Source organism: Schistocerca piceifrons, chromosome 6 (assembly GCF_021461385.2).
Source record: "Schistocerca piceifrons isolate TAMUIC-IGC-003096 chromosome 6, iqSchPice1.1, whole genome shotgun sequence".
Taxonomy (NCBI): Eukaryota; Metazoa; Arthropoda; class Insecta; order Orthoptera; family Acrididae; genus Schistocerca; species Schistocerca piceifrons.
The window spans coordinates 89,340,663-89,355,034 of record NC_060143.1 but is presented as its reverse complement, the minus strand read 5'-3'; the positions used below and the strand labels follow the sequence as shown (position 1 = coordinate 89,355,034).

Here is a 14,372-nt window from a genome sequence, read left to right as displayed (position 1 = left end):
GGCATAAATCTTTGTGTTGTGCAGTCACCAAGGATACACGAGTGGGCCTTTGGCTCCAAAAGCCCATATTGATGATGTTTCGTTGAGTGGTTAGCACACTGAAACTTGTTGAAAGTCCAGCAATGAAATCTGCAGCAATTTGCGGAAGAGTTGCACTTCTGGCATGTGGAACAATTCTCCTCAGTTGTCGTTGGTCATGTTCTTGCAGGATCTTTTCCCAGCTGCAGCAATGTTGGAGATTTCATGTTTTACCGAATTCCTGATATAGCACACTCATGAAATGGTCATATGGGAAAATCCCCACTTCACACTACCTCAGAGACGCTGTGTCCCATTGCTCGTGTGCCAACTATAACACCACATTCAAACTAACTTAAATATTGATAGCCTGCCACTGTAGCAGCAGTACCCAATCTAACAACTGCACCAGACACTTGCTGCATTATATAGGCATTGACAACTGCAGTGCCATAATCTACCTCTTTACGTATCTCTGTATTTGAATATGCATGCCTATACCAGTCTCTTTGGCACTTCAGTGTATAATAATGTCAGTTGCATGAAAATGCTTAAAAATGAACAAATTAAAGGAAAATTTCACATAATTTCTTATATGTTTGCAAACTAGATGAAATCAGATAGTTTCAAAATAAATATGTGAGTGCTTAATGCTGTTATGAGAGCTATGATATGGCAGAAATTACAAAATTTCTTCTTCCATGAACTTTTTATTGGAAAGCTATGTGAACTGTTCTTTTTTTATTTCATTATCATTTCTATTTACCTGTTGTAAAGGATAATATCTGGCTGCCAAATTTCATGATCAGCTAAATGTAGCTCATGGAGTCCACCCCATTCTGTTTTATTCCACTTCAGTTTCTCATCTGTCCATATCTGCAACAGTTGTATTTCTGTATAATAACTTAAGAATAGTGTTATATTATTGCTGAAAAATTAATGTTTAGTCACTAGTTGACAAGAATGCACCAACAGTTGTTTTCATGGTCATTAGTATGCAGTTATTGAAAGTATGAAGAACATGCCTGCATTAATGTTCATAGAACCTTTACACTTAATTATTCTTTCTTTGAATCCATATATATTAAGCTCAAAAAATTTTCTGTTGTTGGCATTAAATTTTGGATTACACAGCTAGTGTGTTAAGAATCTGAGAATTTTATGTGCACAATTTCATACATCAGCATGAAGATAAAATTAACTGGAATTACCACACAGCCTGCAAAAAAATATTTTCTAGGAATAAATGTGACAAAACTTTGAACAGTAGACATTGTGCTTTTTAAAATAATGCAGCCGCTAAACAAAAGGGGTAAACATTTAATGACTGCTAATAATATATCACAGAATTAAAAGCATTCTCACTCTGACCATGAGACTGTAAAAAGCACCATTAGGAGACAGAACAGTGGTAATATTGCAATTTAGTATTCCAAGGCTGTGGAAATAAGAATTCCACAGTAACTATCAAATATTTGTAAAAAGACTAATTGTTTAAGTATGCAGTTCAAAAGTACAGTAAAACTGAAAACTACACTGCTCTGTGAGCTGCCATTAACATACACAAGAATATGCTTTGCCCATAGGTATGAGCACCCTTGATGACATTATGCAAAGCTTATAAAATTGTTAACTTCCATGCCCCCACCTATTACATAAATGGCAAGGATTTTGGAAAACTAGGAAATCTCTGGAATGAATGAAAAGAAAAACTGGATACATTTACTAAACATCATAAAATTATCCACAAGTGTGGACCTCATTGCCCAGGTGGGATGGAGACAAGGTTCAAAAGTAGTGTCAGAAAGTACCCAGCTCATAAGAGAACCAACAGGAATGATGAGCAACTGATCAACCTGTGTAGAAACTACAACTAGGTCTGTAAAGTTGTAGCATACAAACATCTTTGCAGGAAAGCTAAGACATATACTGTCACAATACTATGTTAGAGGAGTTTTCCACTGGAACATAACCTGCAATATAACAACACAATAAAAAATTGTAGTATCAAAGAGCTTGCTGGTAACTGTTCTTCATGCTACCTAAATAAGAAGATCCAGTGTTTTAATTAAAAATCCAGGGAACAAACAGCACCTTCAGAAAGGGCAATAATCGCTACAGACATACCAAAGGGATTGATAGGGGTGTTCTGGAGATGAACAATGAAGTGCCTAAAAGGTAAATGAGCAGAAGACAGGACAAACAACATTGCATGAGAATACGAAGAAGATACCACAGGAAATGTGTTGCCTGGGGCACTGTTGGTTGTCAATGTGGAACTCACGTGGACTCAAATGAGGATACCACAGGGCACGGCAGGGCACTGGTTGTGTGGAACCTGACAACATATGATCATAAGTAAGCTCATTTGAGGTGATGCCACTGGCAATGGCTGGGCAGAAAGGTGTGGCCCCCATGAGAAAATATGAGGCAAAGTACACTGCCTATGAGTCAGTTAAGCAGTTAGAATTCAGGTGAACTCCACAGTTAGCACAGATAGAAGTAGTATACTCGCATTCATTCGGTTTATTCAGACAAGCAGTAAAGATTGTTGTTGTTGTTCCCAACCAAGTACCAAAATACCTGAAAACATCTGGTTAGCCAACATCATAAATAGCTAACTGATCAGACCTCCCTCATTATATCTACATCTACATGGTGATTCTGCAATTCACTGTCAAGTGCATGGCAGAGGGTTCATTAAACTATCTTCAAGACATTTCTCTGCTGTTCCACTCTCGGACAGTGTATGGGGAAAACAAGCACTTAAATCTTTCTGTGTGAGCTCTAATTGCTTTTGCCTTTTTATGATGATCATTCCTCCCTATGTACGTGGGCAACAACAAAATATTTTCACACTCTGAGGTGAAAGTTAATGATTGAAATTTCATGAGATTTGGCCACAACGAAAAACACCTTTCTATAAATGACTACCACCCCAACTCACATATCATATTCATGATGATCTCTCCCCTGTTTTGTGACAGTATGAAACAAGCTGCCATTCAGTGAATGTCCTCCATTGATCCTGTCTTATGTGGGTACCACACTGCACAGCAATACTCGAGAAGAGGACATACAAGCATAGTATAGGCAGTCTCTTTCGTAGATCTGTTGCATTTTCTCAGTATTCAGCCAATAAATCACAGTCTTTGGCTTGCTTTACCAACAACACTATCTATGTGATTATTTCAAATTCTGTTATTTGTAATTGTAGTCCCTAGTTGAATTTATAGTCTTTAGATTTGTGTGATTTATTGTGTAATCAAAATTTAGCAGATTCCTTTTGGTACTCTTATGGATGACTTCACACTTTTAATTAGTTAGAGTCAATTGCCACTTTTCACACCATGCAGATGTCTTGTCTAGCTTGTTTTAGAATTTATATCGATCATCTGATAATTTATATGATGGTACATGAAGGCATCATCTAAAAACAATATAAGAGTGCTGCTGAGATTGTCTCTTAAATTGTTTATGTAGATTAGGAACATTTCCTTGGGGAATGCTAGATATTACTTCTCTTTTACTCAGTGAGTTCTGCCAATTACTATGAACTTTGACCATTCTGACTAGAAATCACAAATCCAGTCACACAACTGAGACAGTACACCATGGGCACACAATTTGGTTAGAAGTCGTTTGTGAGCTATGGAGTCAAAAGCCTTCTGGAAATCCAAAAATATGAAATCAATTTGACATCCCCTGTCAATAGCACTCATTACTTTGTGAGAATAAAGAACTAGCAATGTTTCACAAGAATAATATTTTCTGAATCTGTTTTGGCTGTTTATCAATAGATTGTTTTCTTTAAGAGAACTCATAGTGTTAATACAGCATATGTTTCAAAACCCTACTGCATATCAATGTTAGAGATACAGGTCTATAATTCAGCAGATTACTCCTATTTCCTTTCATGGATATGGGTGTAGCTTGTGCAACCTTCCAGTCTTTAGGTATGGACCTTTCGATGAGCAATTGGTTGTATATGATTGCTAAATATGCTTTATTGCATGAACATACTCCGAGAGGAACCTGACTGGTCTAAAATCAGGACCCGAGACCTTGCCTTAAGTGATTTAAGCTGCTTTGCTACACCGAGTATATGTATTTCTAAGTTACTCAAGTCGGCAGTTGTTCTTGGTTCTGGGTATTTGCTTCATTTATTTTGGTGAAGATGCCTAGGCTGCTTGCTGGATGTGACATATACTTTATTTTATGGTACCAGGTGTGTGGCATTGGTCACAGATTAGCAAGGGTTGTCTGCTGTTTGAAGAAACAATAACTATATGCTACAAATTATTGGGATAGGTCACCCTTCTTTGAAACATCAAATCTATTCAACCCAGCATCAAACAAAAAGATGGCACAGTTTAGAGAATCTTTGCATCAACAAATATGCAGGTCAATGGCAGAGCCAGGAGGGCAAGAGAGCCTAGAGAGCAAGACAGATGGATGGCAGGGCAGCACCTGGAGAGAATAGAAGATGAGGCCAGAGTGAGCAGGTGGAGATGGGCAGTGCCTGAGGGTCAAGGCAATCATCCCAAAAGCTGGCTGGGGGTGGAGCTGCAGCAGTGGTGGATGGCAGTGCAAGAACACAGATGATGTGCAGAGGCAGGAACCAGCAGCAGCACGAGGACACAGAGGAAGCTCTGTAAATGATGACACAAGGCAGCAACAGCAGTAGCAGTAAGATTTCAGGTGATGAGAGGAACACCTTAGCTGCCACACCACAAGATGGGGATAGAGTTTCATGCAATGGCACTGGAGCACAAGAGACACTCAGTAGGCAGTTTGTTAGTGTGTCAGAAGCACTCAAATTAATACTGAAATCATTTGATGACACTAAGAATACTCTGAATGAGTCCCTTGACAACTAAAATATTGCATTTGAACTCATAAATACAGAGCAGCATGACATTCTGCTAAAATAGTTGGCTCAGCACATGGAACATGTTAGTAAGAGATTCAAGTTGCTCTTTGTGAGATGTACATGCTATTGTTGTAGAAAACTATGCCAGCAAAAGAACACTTGATTACTAGGCATGCAAGGGTTCCCAAGAACATGGGAAAGCAAAGCATAGTGAGGCTTGCAGTTGGATGCAATGTAGCACTTCTTTAGGGAAGCTTTAGAGATATCATGTGAAAGTCAGAGTTAGAAGGTAGGCTGACACTCATCTGGAAGTTAAGCAGAGTGTTGTTCATCCAAGGGGTTTTCAACAATAGGATTAAGACCATAGTGCAAGCGCATGGTGAACAAAAAGCATTAGCAGAGGCTATAGAGGTCACTCTGATGGAAGAAAGGGCACTATAGTCTTAGCCAGAAAGAAAATAAGCACCCAAAGTGGCAGTGTGGCATCAAGAAACAAAAAGAAAGTAATGTAATATTTTGCATGTGGTAAATCAGTGCACATTGCAAGAGACCTTCATGCTGATAAAAAGAGTAAGAATGGTAGGGCAGGTTGTACCAGGAAATGGAGGAGAGAGTACAAAAGTGCCAGTGAAGATGGACAACATTGGTCACACCATGTTCCTTGGAAATTGCAGGGAAACAGAAGGAATATGTGCAGTAAGACGTTCACAGCATAACTTACCCAGGCACAGTGACCCATGCCCCCGGTTTAAGTCTTTAACATGTTTTACATGCAGACAAACTGGTCACTACACAAGAGACTGTACAGAGTGTGAATGGCAAGCTCAGAGGAAAAATGAAAGGCAGAGAAACCGAGTAAGGGTGTAAGAAAGCAGTTGCCTTATACCTTGCCTGGAAGGATATTAACAGTCAGAAATGAAATTTTATAGAACTAGAGCGCCAGAAAGGCATGGAGAATGGCATGAGATTTCTCATGGATAGGAGAGGGGGAGGGGGACGGTGCAAATAAGCCTGGGTTGAAGAAGCAGCTTAAAGGATGTTGGGAGGTATAAATCATTGAAGGAATTAGGAGTCAGGAAATTGTTAATATGGTTGCAAAGACTTTCAGATTGCAGATGAGAAGCAGAATGTAAGTGAGGCATTGCTTCCACATAATCAGGAAAGATGTAGATCTTCCATTTGACTGGCTGTTGGGTAGAGACTTATTTAAGGAAAATGGTTTCGTAATTAATTATACCACCAGGGCCAGTGCATCCATTCGGAAGGGATCAAAACAAAGATGGAGCAAGAGTGAGAGCTCCACACAGTGTTCATAAGAGAAAGATAAGACTCTTTCAAAACAGGCTGAGATGCAGAGAGATAGGCACATAGATTAATAAAATTGGAGCAAGATACTGACCTCTGCACAGTGCATGCATAGAAAAGAGAAGGCTCTTTTGTAACAGGATTAGTTGTGGAGCAAAGGTATGTACAATGGTGAAGATCAGTAGTGACAGGAGCCAAACTGTCAACCTGTAGCAGGAAAAGGAAACTGGGATGCCAGAAAGAAGTTAAAGGTACACAAGCTATTTGAAAGAAGGCTAAAAATAGGCTCTTGAGAGGAACAGGTATTCAGGTTAAAAACTGAGGCAAACAGAATAAGAGAGACTATCATTTCAAAATAGGAGATCACCAAGGGCATTTATTTACCTGAGGCATTGGGAAAAGTGGACTCAGGAGAATGTGTAATGAGTGTGCTGAACACTACAGGTGAGAGTGTGTCATTAGAATTCCCACTGCTGATAGTGGAAACAGACCAGAGTGGGACTTGTTCAGAGTAAGTCACTTTAATAAAGATAAACCACAGTTGGAAGCTCAAATAAGTATGCTAAAAGAGAATATCTGTGTGAGTCGTATGGATGTGGAAGAAAAAGTTATTGAGCTATGCAACATGTACAGCAATGTTTTTCATCTGCCAGGAGACAAGTTATATACAGATAGCATCAGGTGCAAAATCAAACTACTACTGGAGGTTGAAGGTAGAGTGATTTGTTCATGACCCTACAGGATACTGCAAGCACAAAAAGAGATGCTGCAGCAAGAGATTTAAAAAATGTTAGAACATGACATCATAGTACCAAGCATAAGTGATTGAAAATTTCTGTTGATAATACTTCCAAAAATGATAAATGCCAATGGAAAGTCAAAATGGGATGTAGTCGCTGACTACATGCAACTGAATGAAATCTCCCTAAATTCAGTTTATCCATTGCTGAGGATAAGTGAAAGTCTTGGTGGTCTAGGAAAGGCAAAATACTTTTTGATCTTTGACTTACCAAAAGACTATTAGTAGGTCTTATTAGATGAAGAGGGTTGGTAAAAGACAGCTTCCATTATGGCATATGAGCATTATAAATACAAACAAATGTCCTTGGGCCTTAAAAGAGCTCCAAGTACATTTGAGAAATTGATGAATTATATTTTGACAGGGGTACAAAGTGACAAATTATTTATCTCCTAGGATGACATGGTGATTTTTGGCTCTTCGTTAAAGGAACATAATGTGAAGCTAATACAGGGTGTACATAAAGTCCGGGAAAACTTTCAATTATTTAATGCACAAGAACTAAACAATGTACACATGTCATACATATTGCATTTTTAAGAGAAACTCTGAAGTTTTTTTTCCAAACATCGATATGCGAACCATGAGTGACCCGGCAGATGTCAATATGGTAATCAAATTCTTGCCATACCCGTCCCAGCATGGCATCGTCGAGTGTGGCAGTCACTTCGCGTATTCTCTCCCAGAGGTCTGCTATGTCACATGGTAGAGGCGGTACATCCACCAGATCTTTAATGTGTTCCCACAGAAAAAAGTCACATGGAGCGAGATCTGGTGCTCGGGGAGGCCACTTCATGAAACAGCTGTCCCCTTCTGTAGCATGGCCGATCCTTCGATGCAGCAGCTCCATATTCAGGTACCCACGAACTTCATGATGAAAATGGGGTGGAGCCCCATCCTGCTGAAAGATGAACAGAGAGTCCAATTGCATTTGAGGCATCAGCCATTGCTGCAACATGTCCCAGTAGGAATATCCAGTGACAGTGCTCTTGACAAAGAAGAATGGCCCGTACAGTTTTCAACATGACAAGGCACAAAAAACGTTTACCTTCGGGGAATCATGCTCAAATTTAATGCATTTATGTGGATGCTTTGTACCCCAGATTCGACAAGTCCATTGAGTAGCTGTAGCACACTTGTTTTCGCCGACACAGAAAGCTTACTCTGCACCTGAACTCACCATGTTTGCAACTAGTGCAGACTATAGGCAAATTACCAAACTACAATGTGGCAGTATACATGAAAAAAAAACTTTCAGGGTTTCTCTTCAAAATGACATATCCATGATATATGTACAATGTTTGGTGCTTGTGCAATAAATAATTGAAAGTGTTGCTGGACTTTATGTACACCCTGTAGAATTGTTTGATAGGCTTAGACTCCACATTCTAAAGCTACAGGTGGAAAAATCTGAATTTTTGCAAAAAGAAGTGATCCAATTGAGTCATATCCTGTCAGTCAAGGGATTGAGGCCAGACACCACAGAAGGTCAAAGTGATAAAAGAGTATCAACAGCCTAAAGCAAGAAAGCAACTGAAGAGTTATCTACGTATTGTCATATATTATAGGCATTTTATAAGTAACTTCAGTACAATTGTAAAGCGTTACTTGAATTATTTAAGAAATAAGTTCCCTTACACCTTTGTTGTAGAACAAGAAAATGTTTTTCAGCATTTGAAAGAGAATCTGATCAGTCCACTGATACTGCAGTACCCAGACACTGAAAAAGGACTTCAAAACCACCAAAAGATGTTAGCCAGATTTCTGTTGGGGTCATCTTAAGTCAGGGAAAGATCAGAAGTGACCTACTTATTGCGTATGTCTTGAGGACACTGAATAAAGCAGAAAGGGGTACAGTACTACTGAGAGGGAGATGTTAGCCAGATACTTTAGGCCATATGTATTTGACAGAAAGTTTCTGATATGTACTGACCATAAACCCCTCACATGTGTAGGTGGCATATCAGACCCATCATCCAGATTAATGATGTTTAGATTAAAGCTGGAGCAATATGATTACCAGATAACACATAAAAGCAGCAAACAAAATCAAGTTGCTGATGAAGTCTCATGAGTGAGAGAGGTCAGTGTGGCTGGCACTTGACTGGAAAGTAACAGTAGCCTAGGTCGTGAGGTGGCAGAAGAGGAAGCCAAAGCATAAGTGAGGGACTCACAGGCACGTGAAGACAGCAAGATGGTTGACATACAAGAGCAGACGGAAGATACATCCTCCAAGTACACAGACCACAAAGTGGCTAAGCCAAGACAGTGGAAGAAATAAGTGGGGACAAAAAAAGCTGCAATACTACAACACAATCATGATTCTCCAGTAGGAGGACACCAAGATATAGGAATAATTAATGAATGAACAAAAAAGTACTGACTATGGATCAGTATTAAAAGGATATAGAAGATTGTATCCAGAAATGTGAAAGCTGCCAAAAGAGCAAAGTCACTAGGATATACACAAAGATGCCTCTAGAGATCATTGAGATTCCCAAACACATATTCGAGAAGTGTCATATTGATTTGGTAGGTACAGAATACCATCAGTAATTGTGAGTGAGATAGGAAGCAATTTTATAAGTGAAATCATGAAAAGAGTGTGCAAATTGTTGCATATTGAGGAAATACAGTGTGCCAGCTATCATCCTCAAATAAACAGAGCATGAGAAAGGTTAAATCCATGTCAACAGAAATGCTTCAGCATTACGTAAATAGATTGCAAACAGACTGGGACAGGTAGCTTCTGTATGTCGATTTTGTGTACAATACAACACCACACAGCACAGCAGGATATATTCTGTATAAATTATTCTATTTATAACAGTGAAAACAAACAATTATTGACAAAGTTATTTAATTGGATAGATAAAAAATCTACTCAGCAAGCAGCGGCATAACATGCACATAAAAGACTGTTGTAACTGGCACGTTTTTGGAGCCAGGGGCTCCTTCTTAGGCAGAAGGGTTGAAGGGGAAGGAAGAAGGGTGAAGGAAAAGGACTTGAGAGGTCTAGGAAAAGGGGTAGGTTTTGGGAAAGTCACCCAAACTGCAGGTCAGTGAAGACTTACCGCACAGGACAAGAATCAGTCTTTCCTTCTGAGAATGTCTTTCCTTCTCATCCCGTACAGTAAGTCTCCCCTGAGTCGCAGTTCTGGGTGACTTTCCCAAAATGTACCCCTTTTTCTAGACCTGCCAAGTCCTTTTCCTTCCCCTCCAACCCTTCTGCCTGAAGAAGGAGCTACTGGCTCCGAAAGCTTACCAGTCACATCAGTCTTTTTGTGTGTGTTCTCCTGCTGCTTGGTGAGTATATTTTTTATGTATCCAATTAAAGAGAATTGTTCTTTTTAGTGCATACAACATTCCAGCGATACTATAGAAGGATCTGGTGAGGCTTATTGTAATTTTAATGATTATATGGGAGAACTGAAAGAGTGGATGCAAGAGATGCACCAATGTGTGAGAGAACAGAATACACACTGAAAGATAATGAACAAGAAGCATTATGATAAATACAGAATCCAAAGTAATTCTGTTTTGATGATATGGTTCTATTGTTTGCTGAGAGCATACAATGAGGTAGATCGTGTAAATTAGGTACCCAATGCTGAGGTCTGTACATGGTAATAAGAACGAAGGGACCCAGTTTTCTCCCTAAAAAGAAATAAATATCTTACAGTTCTTGCATACAGACTGAAGAAACTTTTCTAATTCCAGATGTCAGCATTGTACTACATCACTGGCATTACTCTCCTGTAGTTGAAGTTGAGTACACTTGAAAACAATCATCCACACACAGGTCACAAAATGTCAGTCATTACCCAGACTGTATTATGACAAGATGGGAAAAGCAAAAATTTATATTGTAGCTTGGTGAACTGTGAATTATTTCAGTTTGCTAGAGCTATGGTCACAACATATAAGGGAGATGAGGAGAATTTGAATAGAAGTTTTGTCCCAACATTTAAAGGTGACAAGGGTGTTGTAACTTTTGAGTTTGCATACATTCCCAGTGTAGTTACCTCATACAAAGTCACTTTCAGACCTCTCTGAGGTTTTGGCAATAAAATTTAATTATACAGTTATACTGATTTTGCACTCTTTCATTTCAGTACGGTGATGCAAACCTTGGATGTGATAGCACAGTTACTGCTTTACTTTCAGATAATTCAACAACAAGAAAAGGAACTTGTTTGAAAATGGTATACTACCCAGACATTGCCCTCCCCCTCATGAGGGTGACCCCCCCCCCCCCTTCCACACCATTTTCTGATTTCAGTGAGGAATTGGAACCACAGCCAGCCTAATCACATGATTAGAACAGCATTTTGTAGCCTCCAACATTCAAGGTAACACATGAAGTCAAGCTTTTCTAATTGCTTATTCTGGAGCAACTTATTCAGCTGTTTAATCCAGGTCTGGGCCCAAGTAAACTAATATACACTCTGTTGAAGAACTAGCTAAATGTCTACTATGCTTTGCTTAATGTTTTCAGTACTACTGTGCACAATAAACAACCCATGACACCATCCGCAATGTTACAGGACTCTCTGCCAGTCCTTCAGACCTGTAAACAAACTCAAAGCCTGAAGCAATTGTGCCACAAGGCCAGTATCCACTCCTACCCTTTGGGCACAATCAATCTAAAGGTTCTCAATAACATATGGTCAGGCACGTCATGTCTAGAACATTACTTTTCCATTTTGGCAACATTTCATGGAACCAATTACTTACAGGAAGTTTTACCTGAGAACTGTAATGATTCATTTTCTACAGCAGTTAACAATTTGCCTGCAGTATCACTTGGGATTGTCAATGAATGCATGCCTGATGCACACACAAACTCCATGGAATCCTCAAATCTGTTGACTGCCAACATTATTCCACTATCTGAATAATCAGCTGACCATCTGTCACATATCATTGACCTTTTTCCCCAAAGGTTTTCGACTGCAAGAATAACACTCTTGGTAATTCCATCACTCCTGTCTGTGAGCAGTGTTCTGCCCACATTCCCATTCAAGGTATCACAATCACAATCATCGCTCTCAGTAATTATGATGGACATCTGAGTCTGACATTTTCAAAAGTGTCTCTTGCCATCACAGATACATGTCTCATGACTTGCAATGTTTTCAGGGAGTAGAATTGGCACAACACAGAACCCATCCAACGGCCCATGCCTTGGAACACACCTACACTGTCAACCTCTCAAGACTCCTCAGGTTTGTATCAACGTGGTTGACCACAAGAACCCATTGCTACAGGTTTACTAATATTGCTTGTTTGGATACACTACAAAGGCCACTGGCAGAACTTCCCAGTTCTTTGATTATTTGCTCTTAGAAATTCAAACACAAATACAGGCCCACATCAGGAAGCACCTCCATCCACAGCATCTGGGACAAGGTTCAATCTTCAATGAGACAGATTTTGTAGCTGTTCTTTCTTCAGATTCACTCTGAATGGTACCCATCTGGACCAACCACAGCATTCGTGTCCTCATCCAGGATGGCTTCAGCATCACTAAAGGGCTCTTGATGACCTCAGCTACAGGGACTGGGAGACAGCCATCAAAGGCACCCACACTCATGGGTGTCAACTACAGTGACCCAAGGTGATTCATGCATGAGGACACCACTGTCGACGCCAGTCTCTACACCATTGCCATGGCTTCGCCATCTCTCCCACTGGGGGTAGTGAGGTGCTGTATCCCCATGCTTCTCCTAGGATGGCTATTACACAGCAATAAAACAAGGTGGACCACTTTATCTAGCAAAAGGTTTCCACTGTCAACATCACAACACTGGCTGGCATACACCGCTTGTAAAAAAGTATAGTGGTCATTGTACATCTGTCAACATGGTAAACGTTTTACAGGCTAGCCTGCAGATAGCTCCACAGAAACTCGTGGTGCTGGCACTGCCACATGCAGTGCCTGCATTGCCACTAGTGGTGCTACAGTTTTGGAACTGTTTTACCTCTGTTGACCACATGTCCACCAGGGGATGGAGTAGGTAATCATCAGTCTGGCTTTTACTTAAGCAGATGCCATTTGCTAGCAAGCCAGTTCCATTTGCACAGCCTTACCTGCATCTACTCTATGCAGTCGTTGAGCAGACAAGCCATTGCTGTGTGCAGCTCCACTCAACACTGACCACTGCCTCCAGGGACTCAGCATTCATGTCCAGTAACTCTCCTGTCTCTGGTTAGACTTTGTCTCAGAAAGAACATTCCAGTATTCAATGAAATCGATTAACTCTCATCTTGAATCAGACATTCAGTGATATCAGACCAGTCTTCTGATACTAGGACTTAAAGCGAACTTAGCTCATTTAGTTGTTGGAACTTTGAACAATTCACTAACCAAAAAGTTCTTGAACCAAGTAGTGTGGGCTCCTGTCCAAATTAACTGTGTTATTGCATTATTTTTATTAGACTTCAAGAAAAGTGCTATTGCCTTTTGCTACCAGGCAAATTCAATTAAAACCTTTTACTCCCTACAGTCACAACAGCGACTCTCATCAACATTTCACTGAATTTCAATGCAGCCACCCAGATAGAAGGCTGAGAAGATTTCTTGCAGTGTACCCCAGGAAAGTCTACATACAATGATAATATTAATTCATCTGCAAACTCACATTTGTAAGATTAATTTTTTCACCAATAAAGTGTGAAATATCAATGTAATTTTACATGAGAACCTACTTAACTAAACCCAGTAATTTTTTCTTTTAGTTTTTTAAGTAAAAATCTATAATTTATTCTTCAGCCTCATGAACATCACTTCTATAGGAACTATGAATATAAACACACTAATACCAGGTGACACCGGAACATATAAGTCGTAATTGTTTTCATGAGGCCATGACTGGCAACTGATGAACCTCATCAGAATCAGGTTGATGAACTCATCAGAGAAAATTGCCAGATAAAACAGACACAGCCCTCAAATTAGTGGGGCATATCATGAGAGCATGTAAAGATAGCATTGCAGAACTGTGATACAGAAAACTGTGTTCTCAGTGCATGCCTTGAATTCTCACTTTGTGCGTGAATGTGATAGGTTGCTTGACAACATTGTGACAGGTGATGAAGGATGGGTTCCCCATTTTGAACCTGAAAGCAAGACAGCATAAACGGAGTTTCACCAGAAAGGACCACTAACACCAAAAAAGTTCAAGATAACGTTTTGAGCAGGCAAAGTGATGCTCACAGTGTTCTGGAATGTCCAGGGTGTTGTGCATTTGGAATTTGTGCCTCAAGGCACCACCATAAACTCTGCAACGTACTGAAAGACTCCCAAAAAACTGGCTGAAAGACTCGTGAAAAACTGGCAGTTTGAATCAAGAGTTCATACACATATAGAGCACC

General features: G+C 39.8%; 1 protein-coding gene across 5 annotated transcripts in view; it reads right to left on the bottom strand.

Annotated features, from left to right (window-relative positions):
* Window positions 1-14,372, bottom strand: part of LOC124802738 (acetylcholine receptor subunit alpha-L1-like) — a 188,969-nt gene that overhangs the window by 68,210 nt on the left and 106,387 nt on the right. For 3 of the 5 annotated variants that reach the window (XM_047263718.1, XM_047263719.1, XM_047263720.1), the window contains exons 4-5: window positions 7,627-7,896; window positions 785-894 (exon numbers count right to left, since the gene is read on the bottom strand). In XM_047263718.1, the coding sequence (XP_047119674.1) occupies window positions 785-894; window positions 7,627-7,896 (380 nt within the window). The remainder of the gene's footprint in view (window positions 1-784; window positions 895-7,626; window positions 7,897-14,372) is intronic. The other 2 variants (XM_047263721.1, XM_047263722.1) reach the window with 1 other exon arrangement.